The sequence below is a fragment of the Syzygium oleosum genome, unplaced genomic scaffold (genome assembly GCF_021117445.2).
Source record: "Syzygium oleosum isolate NSW1041296 unplaced genomic scaffold, Sole_v2.1 Sole_v2.08, whole genome shotgun sequence".
Classification (NCBI taxonomy): domain Eukaryota; kingdom Viridiplantae; phylum Streptophyta; class Magnoliopsida; order Myrtales; family Myrtaceae; genus Syzygium; species Syzygium oleosum.
Genome location: NW_026607492.1, coordinates 4534759 through 4559354, shown reverse-complemented (window position 1 = coordinate 4559354; position 24596 = coordinate 4534759). Strand labels below are relative to the sequence as shown.

The following is a 24596-nucleotide window of genomic DNA, read 5'->3' as shown; positions in this document are numbered from 1 at the left end:
CTGAGTCTTTTGGACTCGTTAAAAAGAGGCTGCTTCTGGCGTCGACAATGCCATGTGATGGTGATGGGCACTCACGGTGGGGCATTAGCATGAGTCATTGACGGGTCAATGAATGGTAGGTGAAATGGCGAATGGGGGGTGTGTGGCGTTAGTCGGGTGGAGACGTTTCTTTTCCCTCTTTTTTTGTCTTGTAGCGAAATTGCATTGGAAGGCGAACCCTTCTACAGCGATTCTGAATCTAATAATCTTTAGGGGCAGAGGAAAGTGGAGAATCTTTCTCAGGAGGAATTGAACGGGGGCATCGCAGTTGGCTCGTGAATATTGATTGATACAGTAAGCTGCTTGAGGCTCGCCCCGGCAGCGGCTGGGCAAATACTGTGGATCAGAGTTCGTCCTAACCGCAGATTAAATAGCTTGATTTCATCTGTGGGTCTCGTATGATTAGCGGTTGTAATGGCATTAGATCCATGGACCAGGGTCCATTAGATCCGTTGATGGACTAGGGTTCAGGCAAGAGTTTCTCCTACGGCGGTGGCAGGGCAATGCCTCGGGTGATGGTAGATTGAACGTGTTGGAGTTGGACATGTGAAAATTGACCAGAGATCATTATATGTGTTGGGATTGATTTGGGTATTAAAATGATTCATTTACTTAAGTATTCATTTAAGTCTGCCACATCGTTTGGTATGTCGGTTTTGAGATCAGTTTTGATAATACCCAATGTCTCTGTGTTATGAGCCAATGTATGGCGTTTTTATGTGCTCCGCCCATCACAATCATCAGATCATGTGAATCCCCTTCGATGTCAATCATTGCGATGTACTGGATATTGCACGAAATTCGGTGGGTTCATATGATGTGCCCACAAGTTTTGCAGGGACTTCACAATGCCGAAGGAAGTGCAACGAAGCAACGAAGCGAAATCAAGTCAATACATCATAAATAACTTTTTATAGAACTGTATTAAGTCGAAACTTGTTTGTCCATACTCAAAATTAAGTGAAATTCGTTGAATTTTCCCCTCTTTTCGTGCTTAGTTGTGGATAGACAATATCGGTCTCCCTCCCTACAGTCAAAAGAACAAATTTCCTGGAACTTGCTTGGCGATTCCAAGCAAATCATTTGACCCGGCAGAAAGATGTTATGCATCGATCCAAGAACAAATGCTTCAGACAAAATCATTCGACATTTTTCTTGGTCAATGCATAAGACTTTGGAAAATAAGGTTGTGATCGCCAGACTTCCACATGAAAGGGAGAGACATAAATCTTAAAACAAGAGGAAACATGCAAGCATTGTCTAAATAAAGATCATCATGTTGACTCCAACTCTGAATGCAATTTTCACGGCCGCGTTCGCAAGCCTGTTCATCTCGATTCGCTGCGACAATCCGTTGCCAAGAGATGTCGCTCTGTTCATCTTTGGGGACTCCATCAACGATGCAGGAACCAACAAGTACATCAACACCACTGTGAACTTCAGAGCCAATTTCTTTCCCTATGGAGAGACTTTCTTCCATTATCCCACCGGCAGATTCTCCAATGGCCGTCTTATTGCTGATTTTATCGGTAAGTTTTCTCTTTTTAACTTGTGTTCAAAGTATTCGTTTTCATTTGATTTCGACAATAGTTTTTTTTGCCCCCATTTTTTATGATGCAGCTGAATATGCAAAGCTGCCGCTGATTCCGCCATATCTCCAAATGAAAGATGATGAATTCATGGGAGGGGCGAATTTTGCATCTGCTGGAGCTGGTGCTTTGAGTGACACTTACGAAGGATTCGTATGTAATTGTGTCACCGCTCTTCTCTTTTCTGACACAAAGTCCTTATCTAATGTAAACCTTTTCTTTGGGCTTGTTCTTTAGGTGGTAAGTTTCATGATGCAGCTAAAGCAGTTTGAGAAGCTAGAGAAGAAGTTGAGCAAGAGATTAGGGAATGAGGAGGCGAAGAAGGTGATTGCGGAGGCTGTTTATTTGATTAGCATCAGAAACAACGATTACTTGACGCTGATACATCGCAATCTCACTCCGTTTCAGCCCTCTTCGATGGAAGAATACGTAGGGATGGTGATCGGAAACATCACCACCGTGCTCGAGGTTTACTTCTCGATCCAGCTAATAAGCATATGCAATTTTTCCCTCTAATTTGGACTTAATTAACCTTAATTAATTGTCATAACGTTGTATCTGAATTCTTCTTTTATAGGGGATTTATAAAGCTGGAGGAAGGAAATTTGGAATGATTGGGATTAAAAATATTGGGTGCCTCCCATCCCTGAGAAAATCAACCGGGAACGGTTCTTGCTTAAGGATTGCCAATGTGCTTGCAAAGCTTCACGACATAGATCTGATATCAATTCTCAAGAAGCTGGAGGCTCAGCTACAAGGATTCAAGTACTCCTACTTTGACTTCTACACTTCAGCCCGGGATAGAATCCGAAACCCATCGAAATACGGTCGGTAATACAAGTCTTTCTAACCTTAATTTGTGCTCACATCTTTCTATAGGCAATGAAAGGCGACGGACTCTTTTCTTCTAAAATTAATTTCAGGCTTCAAGGAGGGAAAAATGGCATGTTGCGGTTCGGGTCCATTTAGGGGGAATCCGAGCTGCGGAGGCAAGAGAGGAGTGAAAGAATATTCGTTGTGCCGTCGTCCCGAGAAATTTTTGTTCTTTGATAACCATCCGACCGAGAGGGCCAATCAACAGTATGCTCAATTGATGTGGAACGGAAGTTCAAGCATAACCGGGCCATATAATGTAGAAGAGTTGTTCAAACTTGGGCGAGCTTAGAACTTTTTCTTGGGCCCTTGAGGAAATAAAGGTACTTGAGTGCTGATAGTTGAACTAATTAGATCGATTTATCACTTGATACTATGCTTTTAGTTCCATTTGGGGCGACAAGACATAGGTATCACATTCTCGTGAGGTTTATCATGAAATATCAATGATCTATCTGATTGCATTTAACGTTTAAGAAAAAAGACTTAGAGGATGGAAAGGTATCGTAATGCCGATGGATTTCATTATGCAGTCCATTAAATTATGTGCGAGCTTGATCATCCATTCGTCGTCGAGATGGACCGAGCCCAAATAAAGTAATGTATTAACAGCTCTATTTTGGTGCGATTCATCTAGTGTCTAAATATACGATACATTTACAAGTTTGGCCCACCTCGGTGCTTGGAAAATGGCATTTGACGAGATTAGACTATTCACGTGGTGTAACAAGCTAACATGATTTTACCAAAATGGTGAATCATTAGGAATTTAGACGACGAGATTATGCCAAGAGATGGGGTATTGATGATCCTTGATAGATTTCGATAGTCCTTTATGCATAATTGGTTAAGAATGTTGTCGGCATTTGGTTCAGGTATTGGACCTACCGGATTGCCACAAAACACCGCATCATATGGGCCGTCCACCATCAAAGATCCAAAAGACCCTACTTTCTTATTATGCATATCGCTCTATACAAAATTGGGGTACATATTTGGACAATGCAGTCATTTTGACCATGGTATAAAGACATTATGAAGATTATCATTGCGTCGGGCGATAGATATGTCTTTGATCCCACGTTGTGGGCGCACGAGCTGTTTCATCGGTGAATAACTGTAACGCGATCTCCAACTAGCACGAAGCGTTTTAAACCAGTGAGATGTCGATTAGTCGTGATAAAAAATCACACTATATCGCATTGCAGAGGGGTTCGAGTGGGAGCTGCCATTAGAGCCTAGAGTGAGGGCGCTTATCGGTTTTAAATACTCAGATTTCACGATGTCTACATACAGGTTGTTATGTTGGCAGATCAGTCCGCGCAACCTTAAATAGACACAACACTTTTCATGATGTCAGGGGGCGGCATGCGAGCCATGATCAGAGCAAGGCCCATGGGAGGCTGCCCTGAGATTGTTCTGACGTATCTCCCAAGTTTAAACGTAAGTCAAGAGACTAATGCAAACTCAATGTATAAATGTACTTCTGTATGGAAAGAACATGTACGAGTACTGACATCTTAAGATTCATTACGTAACTGGTCGTTCTCAAGATGCAACCGCGATTTACGTACGTCCATTCTCTGCCATAGATGGCTCTGTTCTTCTTTTCTTGAGCTGAGAACGAAATATTATGCTTGGCAAAACGAGCACGACGCTGCCGATTATGACTTCACTAGTCCTGGTAAATGCACGGAGAGAAGGCTTCGCGACAACTACTATAATCACCACATTTTAGAGGACGAACATGATCCAACAGACACAGGTCATCATGTCGGCTCCAGCTCTCCACTTCATTCTCTTCGCTGTTTTCGCGAGCCTCTTCTTCTCCGCTCGCTGCAGCAATCAATCTCGGAAAGATGTAGCCCTGTTGATCCTCGGCGACTCCCTCAACGATGCAGGGACCAACACCTACCTAAACACCACTGCAGGTTATAGAGCAGATATTCCTCCTTATGGCGAGACGTTCTTCCTGTTAGAGTTGGCGAATACTTCGGGGATTCTTGTTTCTCATACCAGATATGCCCACGTGAGCTTAGGGAAACCGAAGTATGAACCGATGACATGTAACCCCTACGGACCGAATGTCGGGGGTCCCGCTGCCTGGACAGCAGGTGGAGGTTCCGCTCCCCGGTGAGCGGACGGGGGCTCGGAGCAGCGCTCCCGAAACAATATCGGGTTTGCTGGCCCGTTTGTTGTGGGATCAAAGGGATTTAGATAGGTTTGGGCTTTGGACCCATTTTAAGTCCTATATGTATTGTACTCGTATGAGAGATCGTTGTAATGAGTAACTGTGGTTGAAAACCTAAATATCATAGTTGAATCCCTTTGCAGGACGTAACCCTACTCTGAGGTGAACCTGAGTAAACTTGTATATCAATTTTTCTATTATCTGTGTGATTGTTCTGATTCTGTTTAGGATATAACCCATCACTTCCACCACCCCACTGGCAGATTCTTCGATGGTCGTTTGATTGTCGATTTTATCGGTGACTTCTCTGTATTTTTTTTCCGGGTAAATTGTAGGCAAATTCTATTTGTTTCCTTCATCGGTTACTGCTTAATTCATTTATTGTTCTATGTTGTTTTCTTTTTCTTTGGTCATGCAGCTGAATATGCAAAGCTGCCGCTGATTCCACCGTATCTCAAAATAAAAGATGATGAATTCATGGGAGGGGCGAATTTCGCATCCGGCGGAGCTGTTGCTTTGGTTGACACTTATAAAGGATATGCATGTTTCTTATTTGTCTATTTATTGAAGCTCTAATTAACATGAATATTTCCATTTTTTGAGACTGCAAGAAAGCTGGGAAAGGAATAAGTTTGTGTTCTTGACTTATCAGGTGGAGGATTTGAAGATGCAGCTGAAGCAGCTTGAACAGCTAGAGAAGAAGCTGAGGAAGGAGATGGGGAGCGAGAAGGCGAAGAGGATAATCAAGGAGGGTGTTTACTAGATTAACATCGGAAGCAATGATTACTTCATGCCTCTCCTTTACAGTCCTGCTCTGTTTCAGTCCATTTCCATGGATGATTACGTGGGGATGGCGATTGGAAACATCACCAGTGTTCTCCAGGTGCGAAACCACAAGAATTCTGTAATCCACCCGCTCTGCAGAAAGCATTTTCTAGTTTCACTTAAGAATATATTTTATGGACCTTGTGATTTCTTGCAATTTCCGGGCACAAAGCGACAAATTCAACAGATCTATATATAAAAGCTGATGTAAATTGGCAAATTCAAAAATGCCGCGAGTTCGAAGTACAAAACATTTTAGCGTATTCGGGTAGAGAAATATTGCCACGGCACAGTCAAACATGAGTATATAATCCAAATTGACAAATGCACACAAAATGACGGCCCTTAAGTAAATTGCTCTTAGAGATGATGATCGTTTTTAAGTAGTTGTTTAAATCACTATGCCGTGATTTGATATTCAATAAAAATATGTAATATCACTTAGTTAATTATATGTTATGTAGCACTATGTGTCGCATAAGTATAGAATCGTCCAAATATTTTGGTACCTTTTTATCTTATAGTTGGTGGCATCTGAGTGTATCACGATTATTTTATCTCCCAGAACTATCTTAAGGGTGCACCCCTCCACATACACCCTAGATAGTATGTGTTTGCAAGGAAACCTTGTTGTTTTGGCCTCACCAAAATTAGACTTGCAAAACATCTGTCAATTGTAGTGGAATTTCGAGTGGATGATTTGGCTTTCCGATTTTTCTTTTCAGGGAATATACAAAGTAGGAGGAAGAAAATTTGCAATGATTGGAATAGGGCCAATTGGATGTGTGCCAGGCATGAGAGCATTAACCAGAAATGGTGCTTGCCTAGGTGAAGCCACCACTCTTGCAAAGCTTCACAACATTGCTCTTACTTCAGTTCTCACTAAGCTGGAGACTCAACTTCACGGATTCGAGTACTCCTACTTCGATTTCTACACTTCAGGCAGTGAGAGAATCCAATACCCATCAAAATATGGTGAGTTGTTTATGCCCTGTGCGCTTAATTTTGCTTGAGTTTAAGCATAATTGCTTCTATACCACCTGTGGATTTGCATTTTTTTATATTGCTTGTGTACTAAATAGAAGTCCTTATTTGCAATTTGTGAAGTCGATTCAGGTTTTAAGGACGCGGAAATTGCGTGTTGTGGTTTGGGTCCTTATAGGGCAAATTTGAGTTGTGGAGGCCAAAGAGGAGCCAAGGAATATTCATTATGCCATCGTCCTAAGAAGTACGTGTTCTTTGATGCCTATCATCCAACTGGGAGGGCAAACCGGCAATTTGCGCAGTTGATGTGGAATGGGAGTCTCAGTATAATCAGACCTCGCAACCTAAAAGCATTGTTCAAAAATTGAGGGTGCTTGAATTTTTTTTCTAGAAATTGTAGGTATATAACCACATCCCACTCAAACGTCAAATAATGACAAGGCGTGATGTTGGATTGATTGTATGGTTGCACTTCTGTTAAAAAACGAGGATGTCCAAATGAGCCGTAGTAATGTTCGAATGTCGATAGACTTGAATGCCTTACAAATTTTGGAAAATGTCTGAAAAATGAGATGGGTTATTGCTTAATTCTATGCTTTTAAATGCATTTTAAGGGCCCAAAACACAGTGAGCGTTCTAAAGATGTGGTTAAACAATAAAAGAACTGATATTAAAAGAATTAAGAATGAAATAACACGGGGAAAAGAAGACGGAAGGAAGGGAGTCGATTGCATTAGGCAGCCACTAAACTATGTGCCAGATTGATTATCTATTCATTCCTCCCAGATAAACCGAGCCCAGTCCTACCATTATGTTTAGAAAGTTTATGGGCTCTCCAGAGAAGCAATAAGTATGTCACGATCAATTACAAAATTTGTATACTAATAGGATAATGACACAAATAGTCCCTGAATAATAACCCAAAGTACAATGTGGTTCATGAACTTTTAATTTGTTCAATGTGGTCCACAAACTTTTGCCCAACATGTAATGCAGTCCTTGAACTTTTAATTCGTTCAATGTGGTCCCCGGAATTTTGGTACATGTTCTAGTTAGTCCTTGGACTATATGAAAATGTTCAATTGTCATCCTTTCATTAATTCAAGTTCAAGGCCAATATTGAACATTTTCATATAGTTCAGGGGCTAGATTGAATATGTATTAAAAGTTCAAAAATCACATCGAACAAAATTGAAAGTTCATAGACGACATTGCATATTTGGCGAAAGTTTAAGGATTACATCGAACAAATTAAAAGTTCAGAGATCACATTATACATTGAGGTAAAGTTCAGGGACTGTTTGTATCATTTTTCCTATACTAATTGACGAGACAGATTGTTATTGTAGAGTAGTTTTGGGTTGCTTAGTGTTGCTCTCCCGAAAACGGTGGGCCTTTTAGTCCTCTTCAAATCAGTACCTTTATCCTAGGTGCTCTTTATTGGAGCTAAATATGTCTTTTAATCATATTTCTTATTGGTTGATTTTGTCATATCTTGAAAGTCTATAGCCTTTGTGTGGTCCTTGTACCAAATTTGTCTTTAGTAACAAAATTTTCTAGTCACTGCATCATTGGCTCTATCAAGCACGCCGACCTCGCATTACTAGTCCAACAATCAAAATCTTAAAGAAAATATCTCGACACGGGTCTTGAAGTCGCGCGAGCGAATGATGCCGCTTGTGGAATCACTGGAAATTTCCCGGCGCATCAAAATTGCCATAGAATAGGAAAACATTAGAAAGGAAAAAAGAAAAAAAAGAAAAGGAAAAAAAGAGAAATTTCAGAAAATTTTAAAAAAATTGCAACAATCGTTCACCTCAACGCAGGTCAGCCACCGGCCGTGCCATGTCGGACAGTCATGGCGCTAATTAGACTGCCACGTCAGCGATTTGTCAGTCAAAATTGGCCATATGGACTATAATAGAAGATCATCAAAATGTTTAGGACTAAATGAACTGGTGGCTTGATTGATACTTATGAAGGATTTGTATGTCATCATACCATGTCTCTTCTATTTTCTTACACAAGATTCAGACAATTTCAAGTTATTACGTTAACCTTTTCTTGGGGCTTGTTTTTTTGGTGGTAAGTTTCATGATGCAGCAAAAGCAGTTTGAGAAGCTAGTAAGAGATTAGGGAATGAGGAGGCAAAGAAAGTAATTTTCGAAGGCTATTTATTTGATTAGCACCGGAAACAACGATTACTCGATGCCCATTTATCGCAATCTCACTCTGTTTTAGTCCTATTCGATGGAAGAATACATAGGGACGGTGTCGAGGAAAATTACCAAAACAGTTCTAAACCTATTGCAATTGTGCCAATTCAGTCCTAAACCTTTTTTTGTGTCAATTCAGTCCTAAACCTTTTGCATTTGTGCCAATTTAGTCCATCCGGCTAATTTTGGACGGCCGGCGCTGACGTGAACGCCCGCTGGCCAGCGAACGTTGGCGTGGCAATTTTTAAAATATATTATTTATTTTTTTGAATTTTTTTCCTTCATCTTCTTCAACCTCTAGCCAATCGCCAGACCAGCGACTGGCTAGAAGATGGGGCCGACGGGGTCGACCCCGTCGGCTGCCGACGAGGTCAACCTCGCCAGCTCGACGGTCACTTTGAGTGAGGTCGACCTCGCCAGCGATGGTGAGGTCGGCCTCGCTCGAAGTGACTGGCGAGGACGAGACTTGGCAGATGCGAGTTTGAGCAAGGCCATCCTTGTCGTCGCTGGTGAGGGCTCGACCTTGCCGGCAATTGGCGAGGTCGGCCTCGCTCGAAGCGACCGGTGAGGACGAGACCTCGCCGGCTGTGAGGCTCGTCCTCGCCCGCAACTGGCGAGGTCGGGCAAGGCCTTCCTCGCCGTCGCTGGCGAGGGCTCAAACTCGCCAGCAACTGGCGAGGTCGGCCTCGCTTGAAGCCACCGACGAGGCTCGTCCTCGCTGTTAACTGGCGAGGTTGGCCTTGCTCGAAGCGAGCAGCGAGGACGAGACCTCGCCGGCCCCAGCCTCAGGCCGGTCGCCGGTCTGGCGACCGGCTAGAGGTTGAAGAAGATGAAGGAAAAAAAAAGAAAAAAATTAATAAAAAATTGAAAAAATAAAAAATATTTTAAAATTTGTCACGTTAGCATTCGCTGGCCGGCCGGCGTCTACGTCAGCGCTGGCCAGTCAAAATTGGCCAGATGGACTGAATTGGCACAAATGCAAAAAGGTTTAGAACTAAATTGGCAAAAAAAAGGTTTAGGACTGAATTGACACAATTGTAATAGGTTTATGACTATTTTGATAATTTTCCCGACGGTGTCGTGCTCAAGGTAAGCACATTTGAGTATTCATTACATTCCTGGAAGGTTTGTTTCTTGATCTGGTTAAGCATATGTAATTTATTCCTCTAATTTGGACTTATTTAACCTTTATCAATTGTATTTGACCAAAAAAAAAACCTTTATCAATTGTCATAACCAATGAGTATCTGAATTTCTCATTTTTAGGAAATTAATGAAATTGGAGGAAGGAAATCTGGAGTGATTGGGATTCGAAATGTTGGGTGTCTACCATCCACGAGACAATTAACCGGGAACGGTTCTTGCGCAAGCATTGCCAATGAGCTCGCAAAGCTTCACAACAGAACTCCCATATAAATTCTCACGAAGCTAGAGACTAGCTACAAGGAATTGAAGTACTCCTACTTTGACTTCTGCACTTCAGCCCGGGATAGAATCCGAAACCCATCGAGATATGGTCCTAGAGTGGGAGGTCCCACCCACTAAAAGCCGATTTCACAAAGTGGGAATCGGGAACCGCCCACTAATTTCTAGATCCACCCGGGAATCGGATCACTGGTCCAGTTCGGTTCCCGGGTATTTCCATGGAACTGGTCGTGTCCTGGGGGGCTTCTTTGTGATTCAGTCTCTCTCCTCACAAAAATCTAAAACGACAATGGCAATGAAGGGCGCGTCTCAACCACGTATCGCGAGAATCCTCCAACGTCCGGTGCTTAGCCGAGTTCTACAAAGAGGTCTCTCTCTCTTTCCCCCCATTGATCAGGTTCCTCACTTCTCCTGGGTCCTGAAGTGCTTCTTTGATGATTGCAGATTCTGGGTTTCGAGGAGGTGGAGAGCCCCAATTTCGAGTTCAAGGTGATATGGCTGAGCTTCCCTCCACGGGCTTCTTCCTCCACCTCATCGAGCGGTTGCCAGAGTCCAGGCTCCCCGAGGGCCCGTACAGCACGAGCTCGCCGACCGTCGACCCCAAGTACCTTCCCCAAGGCCACCATGTCTGCTTCGCCATCCTCAATTTCGATTCTTTTGTGCAAACTCTCAAGGCGAGAGAGAGCTAGACTGCGAGAAAGTGAGAGAGCGAGCTGCAAGAGAGAGGAATTAGTGTTTTTTGAGAGAGAGTGTGAGGAACGTTAGAGGCTGAAAGCTGGAATTAGGATTTTGAAAACACAAGAATTAAAATACACACACAGGTTCAGTCCGGATAGTCCAGATGGGTGGTTTCAAGTGTAGAACCGGGAACCAGTATTCACCAGTTCAAATTTATTAAAATTGGGAATCGGATCAGTTCTGTGTGAACCACCCAAAACCAGCTGGTTCGGTCTGATTCGAGGTCTTCCCGATATTGTTTGGTTTTTTTGCTCACCCTTAGAGCGAATCCTAGTTGCGGAGGCAAGAGAGAAGTGAATCGTGCCAATTTATTCTTATTCTTCAACAATAGGGCCAATCAACAGTTTGCCCAATTGACGTGACACGGAAGTTCCAGCATCATCGGGCCTTCTAATATAGAAGCATTGTTCAAAGTTGGGCAAAACTTAAACTTCTTTGTCCCTAGACGAAATAAAGGTACTTGAGTGTTGAAAGTAGCATTCATTCATTACTAAGATTCTCTAATTCTAATTCCATTTTGAGGCGACAAAACATAGGTATTACATGTCTCGTGGGGTTTAAAATGAAATATTAATAATCTATCTCATTTCATAATACTAAGTTGGGGCATTAGAGATCATGCCAAGAGTTAGGGTGCCATCGATCCTTGATATACTTCGACAGACCATGCACGACTGGTGAAGAATGTTGTTGGCATGTGGTGCAGTTATTAGACTTGCCAGATCACCACAAAACAACAGTTCGTATGGCCCGGCCAAGGACCATAGACAGTGACAGGCCTTGATCTTGAAAGATCCCGAAAGATACTCCTTTCTTTGTGGACTAGGATAACTAAAGAGAAAAAATTTCTTATAATGGAGATTTCCCAAAAGCCTTCTTGTGGCGAAGTGTTGAACTAGTCGGCCAAAATGGCCAAAAAGTATAAACAGCGTCGCCACGACTCGTTCAGACCGTATCTCCCACGTTTGTCCATCGTATCTCCCAAGTTCATAAGTCCTGGTGAATGCACAGGGAGAAGACTTTTGTTACAAATTCTATGATCGCTACCTCGTCCATAAATATCCAACGAATAGACTTCAAAGCTAAGGACGACGAAAATCATCCCCCACAGATCATCATGTCGGCTCGGACTCTCCACATCATTTTCTTCGCTAGTCTTGCAAGCCTCTTCCTCTCCACTCACTGCGACAATCAATCTCAGAAAGATGTTGCTCTGTTCATCTTCGGCGACTCCCTTAACGACGCAGGGACCAACAACTACATAGACACCCTTTTCAGAGCAAACTTTCCTCCGTATGGCGAGACGTTCTTCCACCATCCCACCGGCAGATTCACCGACGGTCGTCTCATCGCTGATTTTATCGGTAACTTCTCTTTTTCCGGGTAACTCCTACGTGAATTCTATTTATTTCCTCATAAGTTAGTGCTTAATTTATTTATTGTTCTATTTTCTTTTTCTTTTTCTTTGGTTATGCAGCTGAATATGCAAAGCTACCGCTGATTCCCCCATATCTCCAAATGAAAGATGATGAATTCATGGGAGGGGCGAATTTCGCATCCGCTGGAGCTGGTGCTTTGGTTGACACTTACAAAGGATTTGTATGTCTCTTATTTATCTATTTATTCTTTTGGCTCGGAGCTTTAATTGACATGAATATTTCCACTTTTTGAGACTGCAAGAAAGATGGGAAATGAATAAGTTCGTGTTGTTGACTTATCAGGTGGTGGATATGATGGTGCAGCTGAAGCAGTTTGAACAGCTAGAGAAGAAGCTGAGGAAGAAGATGAGGAGTGAGAAGGCAAAGAGGATAATCAAGGAGGGTGTTTACTTGATTAGCATTGGAAACAATGATTACTTCGTTTATGATCCTGCTCTGTTTAATTCCATTTCCATGGAAGATTACGTGGGGATGGTGATTGGAAACATCACCACTGTGCTCAAGGTAATAATACAGAAAAAAAAATCCAAATTTCCATCCACTTTTGTGAAATGTCACTTAAAAATAAATTTTATCGACCTTGTGATTTCTTGCAATTTTTAGGCACAAATCGACACGGTTCGACAGATTTGCATATAAAAGCCGATGTAAATTGGCATATTCGAAAATGGCACGGTTTGAACTCCATGATATTTTCTTTATGTTCAATAGAGATATATTAAGATGACATAATCAAACACGAGTTTGTAATCCAAATTGACTAGTGAACACGAAATGCCGACCCTTAAGTAAACTGCTCTTAATATGATCAATTTTAAGTAGTTATTTAAATTTATAGGTCGTGATTTGATATCCAATAAAAATCTATAATATCACTTAGTTGATTATTGGTTACATAGCTCCGTGTGCGTCACAAGTATAGAATTGCGTAATTATTTGGGTGCCTTTTATCTAATAGTCAGGTGGTATCCGAGTGTATTCGATTAGTTCATCTCCCGAGCAATCTTAAAGGCACACTCCTCTACTTACATACACTATCTGTCAATTGTTATGGCATTTTAAGAGGGATGATTTGGCTTTCTGATTTTTCTTTTCAGGGAATATACAAAGTAGGAGGAAGAAAATTTGCAATGATAGGAATAGGGCCAATTGGGTGTGTGCCAGCCATGAGAGCATCGACCAGAAATGGAACTTGCTCAGGTAAAGCCAACAAGCTCGCAAAGCTTCACAACATTGCGCTTCCTTCAATTCTCGCAAAGCTGGAGACTCAACTGCAAGGATTCGAGTACGCCTACTTCGACTTCTACACCACAGGCAGTGACAATATAAAAAACCCGTCAAAATATGGTAAGTTATTTTTTCTCTGGTGCACTTAATTTTGCTTAAGCACCATTTTATCTATACCACTTATGGATTCATAATTGTTAGATCACGCGTGTACTAAATAGAAGTCCTTACTTTTGAAATGTGAAATTGATTTAGGTTTCAAGGAAGCGAAAACCGCGTGTTGTGGTTCGGGTCCTTTTAGGGCAGAACCAACTTGTGGAGGCAAGAGAGGGGTGGAGGAATATTCATTATGTCGTCATCCGGAGAAGTACGTGTTCTTTGATGCCAACCATCCAAGTGAGAGGGCTAACCGGCAAGTTGCGCAATTGATGTGGAATGGGAGTCTTAGTGTAATCAAACCTCACAACCTGGAAGCATTGTTCAAACTTGAAGGTGTTTAAATTTTATAATTATCTGGAATTGTAGGTAAATAACCACATCCCGCTCGAACATCAAGCTATGAATGACGAGGCATAATGTTGGATTGATTGTATGGCTGCACTTCTGTTATAGAATGAGGATGTTCAAATGAGTCCTAGTATTGTTAGAATGGCAATAGACTTGAATGCTTTAAAAGTTTCGGGAAAAGTCTGAAAAATGAGATTGATTATTCCTTGATTCTATGCTTTTAAACGCATTTTATGGGCCCAAAACACAATAACGTTCTTAAGATGTGGCAAAATGATAAAGAACCGATATTAAGTAGGGGTGAGCGGTTTCCGGTCCGGTTCGGTCCAACCCAAGAACCGGAAACCGGACCGGAATGATCGGTTCCCAGTTTCTAGGACCGAGGACCGGACCGATGGTCCGGTCCGGTTTTAATGGGATCAATCACTTATTAGTAAAAGCAAGAGGGAATTTAATCCCCCATTATAAAATGTGAATGTGCTCAAGGAAGCAAAAGAAGCAATGGTGCTCAGCAAGAATAAGCAATAAGCAGTCAGAAAGATATCTACTAGAACTTGCCTAAAGAACAAGACAAGTGACAAGCAAACTTCTGCTATCCCCTTCTTGGGTATTCAAGCAGTTTCAGATCATTCACTACAGAAGTCTTTGCAGAACAAGTCTCCTAATGCTGCGTCAGAAATAAACAGGCTTGACGTCGTTAGGCCCAAAACTAGCTCTACAGGATGGGCATTTGCGAGGACGAGTTTCTGTTATGTTCTGAATGCAGGTGTTACAGAATAGGTGATAGCATTTCGTGATGACAACCTGAGGATTTAAAAGCAAATATTTTCTATTTTTTTCAAAAATTTTAAAAAGTAAATAAATATATATGAAAAAATTAGAAAAATATATATTTTATCATCATTGTTATTACCCTAGAAGAGAACGATATCATGATTATTATTATTTAGTTTGCATGAGCTTAGCGGATATTATCGAGAACCGGACCAAACCTGTTTATAGGAGCGTAAATATGGCTGTCCATCATTTTGCTCACTCCTTAATATTAAGGCTCTCTTTGTTTCGCGGAAAACATCTTTCGGAAATATATTTTCCTAATTTTTCGGCGTTTGGATCACTTAGGAAAATGAGCCAATAGAAAATTTATGCTTAAAATCAGTCTTAAAGAATTAAGAATTAAAAAAAACTCAGAAAAAAGAAGAGGGAAGAGAGTCAATTGCATTATGCAGCCCATTAAACTATGGGCCATATTGATTATCCTTTCATTCCTCCTAGATGAACCAAGCTGAGTCCTACTATTACGTTTAGAAAGTTCATGATATCTCCCGAGAAACAATATGTATGTTAAAATCACCTGGAAAATTAGTATACTGATTGATGAGACAAACTGTTTTTTGGTTCGAATGTGCGACCTCTTTAATATAACGATCTTGTAGATTAGTTTTAGGTTGCTTTAGTGTTGCTCTTCCGAAAACGGTGGGCTTTTTAGCCCCCTTCAAAATAGTACCTTTATCTTTTTTTTTTGGGCCAGAAAATTAGAAACTTTATCTGATTTCTTATACTTTGTAGCTATTATTATTATTTAGTTTGCATGAATTTAGCGGATATTATCGCAGTTGCTGTTTATGGGAGCTAAATATGTCTTTTAATCATTTTTCTCGTTGGTTGATTTTTGTTATATCTTGAAACTCTATAGCCGTTGTGCTCCTTTTGCCAATTTTGTCTTAGTCTCCGATTGTTTCACAGAAAATAAAGAATTTTGAAAACATTATTCTAAAAATAATTACTTGTATTGTTTATTAATGTAAAAGAACAAAAAATATTTTCATTGTCTATGAAAATATTTAGTTATAAATTATTGTCAATAATGAAAAATATTTTTTATTAACTAATTACTTCAAGTGATAAAAGCGATCAGTTTTAGTAAGATATTTTTCAAATTATTCATTTTCGTGAAATAAACGGAGCCTTAGTCTCAAATTTTTTTTCATTGCGTCATTGGCTGTTTCCTTTTTCATTGGCTCTATCATGCACGCCCACCTCACATTACTTGTTAAACAATCATCTAAAGAAGTGACATATCCGCGAGCCACAATGGAAGCTGCCATTGTTGTTGTCCTCTTCTAGGGTGCCTTCGAAGAGCGCATAAAGAGAGCCTATGGAGACAATAATCACGAACATGCTGCCGGAGAATACGACCAATGATGAGATCTCTCTTCAGCGAGGGCCGCAACCCTTGCTAAGGCTTTGTGAGGGTCGCCAGCAGGCCATTGCCGAGACCCCGACGAACTTTTTTTTGGGAAGATGAACACAAGAAAGAATAGGAAAAAAAGAAAAAAAGAAAAAAAGAGAAGGAAAAAAAATTCAAAATATTAAAGAAATTGCAAAGATCATCCACCTCAACACTGGTCAACTGCAGGCTGTGCCACGTAGAACAGCTGGCGCTGATTAGACTACCACATCATCGATTTTTCGGCCAAAATTGGTTAAATGGACTACATTGGAATATTGTCAAAAGGTTTATGACTAGATGAGCTTGCTTTGATTGATACGTATGAAGGATTTTTATGTAATAATGCCATCTCTCTTCTATTTTCTTACACGAGATTCTAATAATTTCAAGTTATTTTCTTTGGGCTGTTATTAGGTGATGAATTTCATGATGCATGTAGTTTGAGAAGCTGGAGAAGACGTTAAGTAGGAGATTAGGGAATGAGTAGGCAAAGCGAGTAATTTCGGAGGCTATTTATTTGATTAGCATTGGAAGCAACGATTACCTAGATGCCGATTTATCGCAATCTCACTCTGTTCAAGTCCTATGCAATGGAAGATTACGTTGGGATGGTGATTGGAAACATCACCAATTTACCACCGTGCTCAAGGTAAGCACATTTGAGCATTCATACAGTTCCTAGAAGGTTTACTTCTTGATCCGGGGCTAAGCATATGGAACTTTATCCTCTGATGTTGACTAAATTAACCTTTCCTAATTGTCATAACCAATGACTATCTGAATTTTTCCTTTTTTAGGATATTTATGAAATTGAAGGGAGGAAATTTGGAATGATTGGGATGCGAAATATTGGATGTATTCCATCCACGAGACAATCAAGCGGGAATGGTTCTTACTCGAGCATTGCCAATGAGCTCGCAAAGCTTCACAACAGAACTCTCGTATAAATTCTCAAGAAGCTAGAGACTCAGCTACAAGGATTCAAGTACTCCTACTTTGACTTCTACACTTCAGCTCGGAATAGAATCCGAAACCCATCGAAATATGGTCGGTACCACAAGTCTTTCTAGCCTTGATTATGCTTACATATTTATCTAGACAGTGAAAAGTCGTGGGATCTTTTCTTCTAAAATTAATTTCAGGGTTCAGGGAGGCAGAAATGGCATGCTGTGGTTTGGGCCCGTATAAGGCGAATCCGAGTTGCGGAGGCAAGAGATGAGTGAAAGAATATTCATTGTGCCGTCGTCCCGAAAAGTTCTTATTCTTCGATAACCAACCGACCGAAAGGGCCAATCAATAGTTTGCCCAATTGATGTGGAACGGAAGTTGAAGTATCATCAGGCCTTGTAATATAAAAACATTGATCAAAATTGGGCAAAAATTAGGGAAAATGACATATACGGTCCTTAAACTTTGGTCTAATATGTAAAGTGGTTCATCAACTTTCAATATTCTATGGACTAATTTGAACATGTATCAAAAGTTTAGAGATCACATTGCACATTGGATTAAAGTTCAGGGATCACATTGAACAAATTAAAAGTTCTTGGATCACATTGTATATTTGGTTAAAATTTAGAGATGATTTATATTATTATCCTAGGAAATAAAGGTACTTGACTGATGACAGTTGCATTAATTACACTGATTCTCTACTTTTGTTTCCATCTGGAGGCGACAAAGCATAGGTATCACACGTCACGTGAAGAATGCTGTTGTTGGCATGTGGTGCAGTTATTAGACTTGTCAAATTGCCACGGAACTAGTGGCGAGTATGGTTCCGGGGTAGATCTTGAAATCTGAAAACTTGATCGATGAGAATCTGTAGGTTTTAAGTTTCAAGATATGTAAGATAAATTCTAGGTTTCAAAAATTAGAGAACTTGTTTCAACGGGTAGGTTCTAGGTTCTAGATAGGCGGAACCTAAAACCTGGAATCTAGAATATGGAATTTGAAACCTAAACAACCTTTTTGTGTTTTTTCTTGGTCAATATCTTCACGTGATCCTACGGTGTTTCATGGCGTTAGATGATGGATGTATAATCTGGAACCACTAGTTTGAGCTTTCATTTTATGACTTGTTAATGTTTCATATTCTTCGTGTGTCTAAATATAAGTTATGGTCAGTGGATCATAGCAGCAAGTGGTGGTAATTAAAGGTGATGGTTCACTGCAATTGTTCAATTAATAATATAGGTGGAACCTGGGTAAACCTTGGCAATGACCTTGGAACCTATGATATGGTAGGTTCCAGGTTCCAAAAAATAAGAAACCTATTTTCATGGGTAGGTTTCAAGTGGAACCTATACGAAATATGGAACCGCTCACTCCGAGTATTGATTCACACAATGACTTCTCAGTTTAATTGTATTTATTTGAAACGTAATGCCAGGAAAACTAGTCTTTTGTATTTTCTTTGGTGAATTCTTTGGTGAATGACTAGCTTGTTTAGTATTGTTGCGTTCATTTTTGTTTTGATTAACTAAAAATGAAATATAAAAAAAAGAACTTGTTAGACCCTTGAACCTATCCTGAAACCTGTGACAGGGTATGTTTTAGGTTTCACTGATTCTCTACTTTTGATTCCATTTTGAGGCGACAAACATAGGTATCACATGTCCCGTGAAGAATGTTGTTGTTGGCATGTGGTGCCGTTATTAGACTTGCCAAATTGCCACAGAACGACACTTCGCACGGCTTGGCGAGCGACCATGGACCGTGACAGGCCAATCTTTTCCCCACTGTTCCGTTTGATTATGAAAGATCCCAAGAGACACTGCTTTCTGAGTGTACTAAGATAATTAGAAAGAGAAAATGTCTCTGCTTAATCGTTTCTTATTATGGACATCTGTGCATGCAAAAAAGAGTGCATATTTCGAAAATGCAGTCATTTTGACCGTGATCAAAGATATTATGAAGATTACGATTGCATTGAGCGTTGGATTAATCTTTGATCTAGCATTGTGAACATATGAGCTATTATATTGTATATTGGTGAGCAACTTTCATGCAACCTCCAACTACCGTGAAGCATTTAAACCCATTAGGGGCACGGGTTAGTCTTAATCAAAACCGTGCTGTATCGAGCATGAGATGGGTTGCAGTTGGGGCTGCTAAGAGTGATGTCGGAGCCAGAGCGGAGACGCTTATCGGTTTTGACATACTTCGATCCCACGATATCTAGATATTGGCTGTTATGCTACCCGGTAAGTCTCGTGTGACCTTAGACTAATAAGATACTTATTATAATGTGAGGGTGCGAGTGAGACACGATTGGAGCGAAGGCCGCGGATGAGGCTGCCTCCTGATTGTGTTAGCCAGTAGTGTGCCCTGGGGCTCACACGAGGAACTCTTTTGAAATATCATGAACATATGATTTATTAAAGTGGGCTTCTGGATAACGACTAAAAGCGCTTATGATAGGGTTAAAGACTTGTCCCCCTTGACGAAAGTCTTCTTGCACTGCAAGTGTTGAACTAGTCGGCCACTTGACCAAAAAAAAAAAAAAAACTAGTCGGCCAAAGTGGCCAAACAGTGAAAACCGTGTCGGACCACGACTCGTTCAGACGCGTCTCCCACGTTGGTCCATCGTATCCCTCAAGTTCGTAATTCCTGGTAAACGCACAGATAGAAGAGACTTCGTAACAAATACTATGATTACCATATTCTATGTGTCTATATATATTAAACCTAAAGTGGACGAACATCATCCAATACAGGTCATCATGTCGACTCCGACTCTCCACATCATTCTCTTCGCTAGTCTCGCCAGCCTCTTCGTATCAACTGGCTGTGCCAATCAATCTCGGAAAGACGTTGCTTTGTTCATCTTCGGCGACTCCATTAACGACGCAGGGACCAACAACTACATAAACACCACTGCAGATTTCAGAGCAAACTTTCCTCCTTATGGCGAGACGTTCTTCCACCATCCCACTGGCAGATTCTCCGACGGTCGTCTCATCGCTGATTTCATCGGTAACTTCTTTTTTTTCCGGGTAACTTGTGCGCAAATTCTATTTATTTCCTCATAAGTTAGTGCTTAATTTATTTATTGTTTTATTTTTTTTTCCTTTTTCTTTGGTTATGCAGCCGAACATGCAAAGCTGCCGCTGATTCCACCATATCTCCAAAAGAAAGATGGTGAACTCATGGGAGGGGCGAATTTTGCATCCGCTGGAGCTGGTGCTCTCGTTGACACTTACAAAGGATTTGTATGTTCTTATTCCCCTTTTTTTTTGGCACGAAGCTTTATTTGACGTGAATATTTCCACTTGATGAGACTGCAAGAAACATGGGACATGAATAAGTTCGCGTTTATAATTTATCAGGTGGTGGATTTCAAGATGCAGCTGAAGCAGCTTCGACAGCTAAAGAAGAAGCTGAGGAAGAAGGGGGGGAGTGAGAAGGCGAAGAGGATAATTAAGGAGGGTGTTTACTTGATTAGCATCGGAAGCAATGACTACTTGATGCCTCTCGTTTATACTCCTGCTCTGTTTCAGTCCATTTCCATGGAGGATTACGTGGGGATGGTGATTGGTAACATCACCACCGTGCTCAAGGTATTAACCAAACTTCGTGGCCTTATAATTGTAATTAGACCTAAATCAACCTTTGTTGATTGTCATAATCTTTCAAAGTGGATGAATACTGAATAGATTTATAATGTTTTTTCAGGGAATATATAAAGTAGGAGGAAGAAAATTTGCAGTGATTGGAATAGGGCCACTTGGGTGCGTGCCAGGTGTGAGAGCATTAACCAGAAATGGTTCTTGCTCAGGTGAAGCCAACAAGCTCGCCAAGCTTCACAACACTGCTCTTACTTCAATACTCACAAAACTGGAGACTCAACTCCAAGGATTCGAGTACTCCTACTTCGACCTCTACACCTCAGGCAGTGAGAGAATCCGATACCCATCGAAATATGGTAAGTTACTTATGCTCTGGCGCACCTAATTTGGCTTTAGTTTAAGCATCATTCCTTCTATACCACGTGTGCATTTGTACCTTTTGCATTGCTCGTGTACTGAATAGAAGTCCTTATTTTTGACATGTGAAATCAATCCAGGTTTTAAGGAAGCGGAAAACGCGTGTTGCGGTTCGGGTCCTTATAGGGCGAATTCGACCTGTGGAGGCAAGAGAGGAGTGAAAGAATATTCATTATGTCGTCGTCCCGAGAAGTATGTGTTCTTTGATACCTACCATCCAAGTGAGAGGGCTAACCAGCAATTTGCACAGTTGATGTGGAATGGGAGTCCGAGTGTTGTTAGACCTCACAACCTAGAAGCATTGTTCAAATACGAGTGTGTTTGAATTTTTTTTTTGAAAACGTTGGTGAATAACCACAACCAGCTCAAACGTCAAATATGAATAACGGGGCATTGTTTTGGATTGATGTATGGTTGCACTTCTGTTAAAGAACGAGGATGTGCAAACGGGCTCCAGCATTGTTCAAAGGTGGACAAACTTGAATTCCTTGAAAGTTTTGGGAAAAGTTCGAATAAATGCGATTGATTATTGCTTTGTTCTATGTTTCTAACTACATTTCAAAGGCCCACAACACAGTGAGTGTTCTTAAGATAAGGTTAAACATTAAGCAACTGAAATGGAGAAAAATTACCAACGAAAACTCAGAAAAAGAAGAGGGAAGAGAGTCGAATGCATTATGCAGCCCATTAAATTAAAGGCCAGATTGATAATCCATTCATTCCCCCGAGATGGACCTAGCCTATGCCTACGAATGTTATTAGTATACTAATTGATGGGACAGATTGTTATTGGGTATTGAATGTTAACCCATTTAATATATCCATCTTGTCGACCAGTTTTAGGTTGCTTAGCATCGCTCTTTTGAAGACGGCGGGCTTCTTAGCCTCTCCAAATAAGTACCTCAAACGTGTGATCCATCTAAAGTATTGATCTTTCTTTTTTGACATCAAACCCACATAACTCGCTCAAGTATTGCCAATGAGCTTGCAAAGCTTCCCAACATAGCTCTCCTTTCAATTCTCACAGAGCTGGAGGCTCAAACTACGAGGATTCAAGTGCTCCTACTTTGACTTCCACGCTTCAGCCCATAATAGAATCCGAAACCCTCGAAATACGGTCGGTAATACAAGTCTCTCTAACCTTAATTATGCTTACATCTTAGATAGACAATGAAAAAGTGAGAGCATCTTATGGTCTAAAATTAATTTCAGGCTTCAGGGAGGCGAAAATGGCACGTTGTGGTTCGGGTCCGTGTAGAGCGAATCTGAGTTGCGGAGGCAAGAGAGAAATGAAAGAATATTCATTGTGCCATCATCTCGAAAAATACTTATTCTTCGACAACCATCCGACTGAAAAGGGCCAATCAACAGTTTGCCCAATGGATGTGGAATGGAGGTTTAATGAACATCGGGCCTTATAATGCATAAAAATTGTTCAAACTCGGGCAAACTTGAACTTTTCTTGGACCCTTGGACCCTTGAGAAAATAAAGGTACTTGAGCCTTGACAATTAAATTAATTAGACCAATTTATCACTTGTTTCTATGCTTTTAGTTGCATTTTGAGGCAACAAAACATAGGAATGATTTAAAATGAATCGTCAATAGTCTATCCCAATGCGATGAATAGTTAAGAAAAGAGATCGAGGATTGTAGGGTACTGAAACACTAATCGATTTCATTATGCAGCCCATTAAATTCTGTGCGGGCTTGATTAACCCGTTCATCCATCGAGATGGACGAGCCTGGATCCACCTCGGCACTTAGAAAGTGGTATACGACGTGATTAGACTATAGACATGGTGTAACGAGCTAACATGACTTTACCAAAATGGTGAATCATTAGGAATTTAGACATTCATGTATATGACGAGATCATGCCAAGAGCTGGGGTACCGATGATTCTAGATAGATTTCGAGACCTTTATGCATAATAGGACGAATGTTGTCGGCATGTGGTGCAATTATTGGACCTGCCAGATTACCACAAAACAACACATCGTATGGCCCGGCCGGGGACCATAGACAGTGAAAGATCTGAAGACACTGCTTCTTTCTGTCCTAACAAAATAGAGAGAAAAACAAGGTCTCTGCTTAATTGTTTTCTTATCATGGACATCACTTCCATATAAAAATGAGTACATATTTTGAAGATGCAGCCATTTTGACCCTCATAAAATATATTATGGAGATTATGATTGCCCTGGGCGTAAGATATATCTTTGATCCCATGTCGTTGGCATATGAGCTATTCAATTGATCGAAAAACTCTCACGCAACATCTAATTGAACGGAGTATTTTAACCCGTTAGGCCTCGGGTTAGTTGTGATCAGAAGCACGCTATATGGCACTTGAGACGGGTTTGATTGGGGGCTGCCTTCAGCGGTACTAGAAACAGAGTGAGGGTGCTCATCGGTTTTACATACTCTGGATCCCGTTGTCCAGATATAGGCCGTTATGTTAGCTAATAAGGGTGCACATGAAATGCATTCTGGAGCAGAATTTCTGCTCTGCAATGTATTCCGGAACAGAAATGCGTTTGTTAAAAAATTTTCGAAATGCATTCCGGAGCAATTTTTGCATTCCGTAACAAAAATGCATTTGGTAAAAATGCGTTCTTGACTTCTGTCGAGAGAGAGAGGGAGCGTGGTTGTGTTTGATTTGGAGTTGAGGGATTGGATTAGTCCTGCCGGTGGGATTGGAAGTTCGCGGTAGGTTTTATTGAGTAGATGATGCGGCTGCTTTAGGTTTATTCCGGTCGTTTGAGTTGGCCTCTCGAGCTTGAGAAGGAGGTTCTGCGCGGTTGGATATGTATAGACGTGTTTCGGTTGCTTGTGATTAATTGGATTGAAATCGTGACGCGGCGACCACCGGCTTGTTAGGAATTTGAATCTTGAAATGTGGGCGTGCCTTAACCTCCTGTTGGTTCTGCATTAAAGGGGGCTCTTTTTGTTATTAACTTCGTCCGCAATCGTTTGTATTTTGGGAGACTTTTCTGCCCTCCATTATAGTGGATTCCTGCGTGACCCCCCTCCTTTGTCGTGAATGGGGGTGTTTAGGAGGAAATTTTTAGATGATTCGGCTTTACCGCATCGGTTTTGTGGAGAATTTCGAGAGAAACCAATGAAGTGATGATGGGATATCGTGCTTAAAGCGTGAACGATTTTTTCGGTGGCAGCGATATCTGTTCCTCTGGCTATTGCAGTTTATGTTTTGCGTGATGACGATTTAGCTCCGTTTATGCAGGATCGCGATCTCATTGTCGAGCCAATGTCTTCCGGTAGTTCATCTCAGTCAGCAAGGCAATCTACACCGTCCTCAG

The 24596-nt window shown here is 41.0% G+C and overlaps 4 protein-coding genes across 5 annotated transcripts; all 4 read left to right on the top strand.

The window, feature by feature from the left end:
• The first annotated feature begins 958 nt into the window (after nt 1-958).
• On the top strand, nt 959-2851 carry LOC115686306 (GDSL esterase/lipase 5-like). 2 transcript variants are annotated; one of them, XM_056314106.1, is made up of 6 exons: nt 959-1568; nt 1660-1781; nt 1866-1952; nt 2037-2096; nt 2206-2455; nt 2552-2851. In XM_056314106.1, exons 1-6 carry the CDS (start codon nt 1316-1318, stop codon nt 2791-2793), a joined length of 1014 nt encoding a protein of 337 aa, XP_056170081.1. In that variant the 5' UTR covers nt 959-1315; the 3' UTR covers nt 2794-2851. The 2 variants fall into 2 exon arrangements, with proteins under 2 accessions (XP_056170081.1, XP_030467404.2); XM_030611544.2 differs by having other exon boundaries at nt 967-1568; nt 1866-2096.
• Nucleotides 2852-4248: 1397 nt separating this feature from the next.
• LOC115685748 (GDSL esterase/lipase 5-like) lies at nt 4249-6869 on the top strand. Its single transcript, XM_056313906.1, has 7 exons — nt 4249-4485; nt 4921-4990; nt 5111-5211; nt 5345-5422; nt 5516-5575; nt 6243-6492; nt 6634-6869. Exons 1-7 carry the CDS (start codon nt 4249-4251, stop codon nt 6867-6869), a joined length of 1032 nt encoding a protein of 343 aa, XP_056169881.1.
• Nucleotides 6870-11868: 4999 nt separating this feature from the next.
• LOC115663765 (GDSL esterase/lipase 2-like) lies at nt 11869-14177 on the top strand. The gene is made up of 5 exons (XM_056314101.1): nt 11869-12244; nt 12358-12479; nt 12602-12823; nt 13417-13666; nt 13802-14177. Exons 1-5 carry the CDS (start codon nt 11884-11886, stop codon nt 14044-14046), a joined length of 1200 nt encoding a protein of 399 aa, XP_056170076.1. The 5' UTR covers nt 11869-11883; the 3' UTR covers nt 14047-14177.
• A 2809-nt stretch (nt 14178-16986) lies between these two features.
• Nucleotides 16987-21813, top strand: LOC115666262 (GDSL esterase/lipase 5-like). The gene is made up of 6 exons (XM_056314105.1): nt 16987-17333; nt 20006-20264; nt 20379-20500; nt 20618-20848; nt 20964-21213; nt 21355-21813. The coding sequence occupies exons 1-6, from the start codon at nt 17331-17333 to the stop codon at nt 21597-21599; spliced, it is 1110 nt and encodes a 369-aa protein (XP_056170080.1). The 5' UTR covers nt 16987-17330; the 3' UTR covers nt 21600-21813.
• The last annotated feature ends 2783 nt before the right edge of the window (nt 21814-24596 follow it).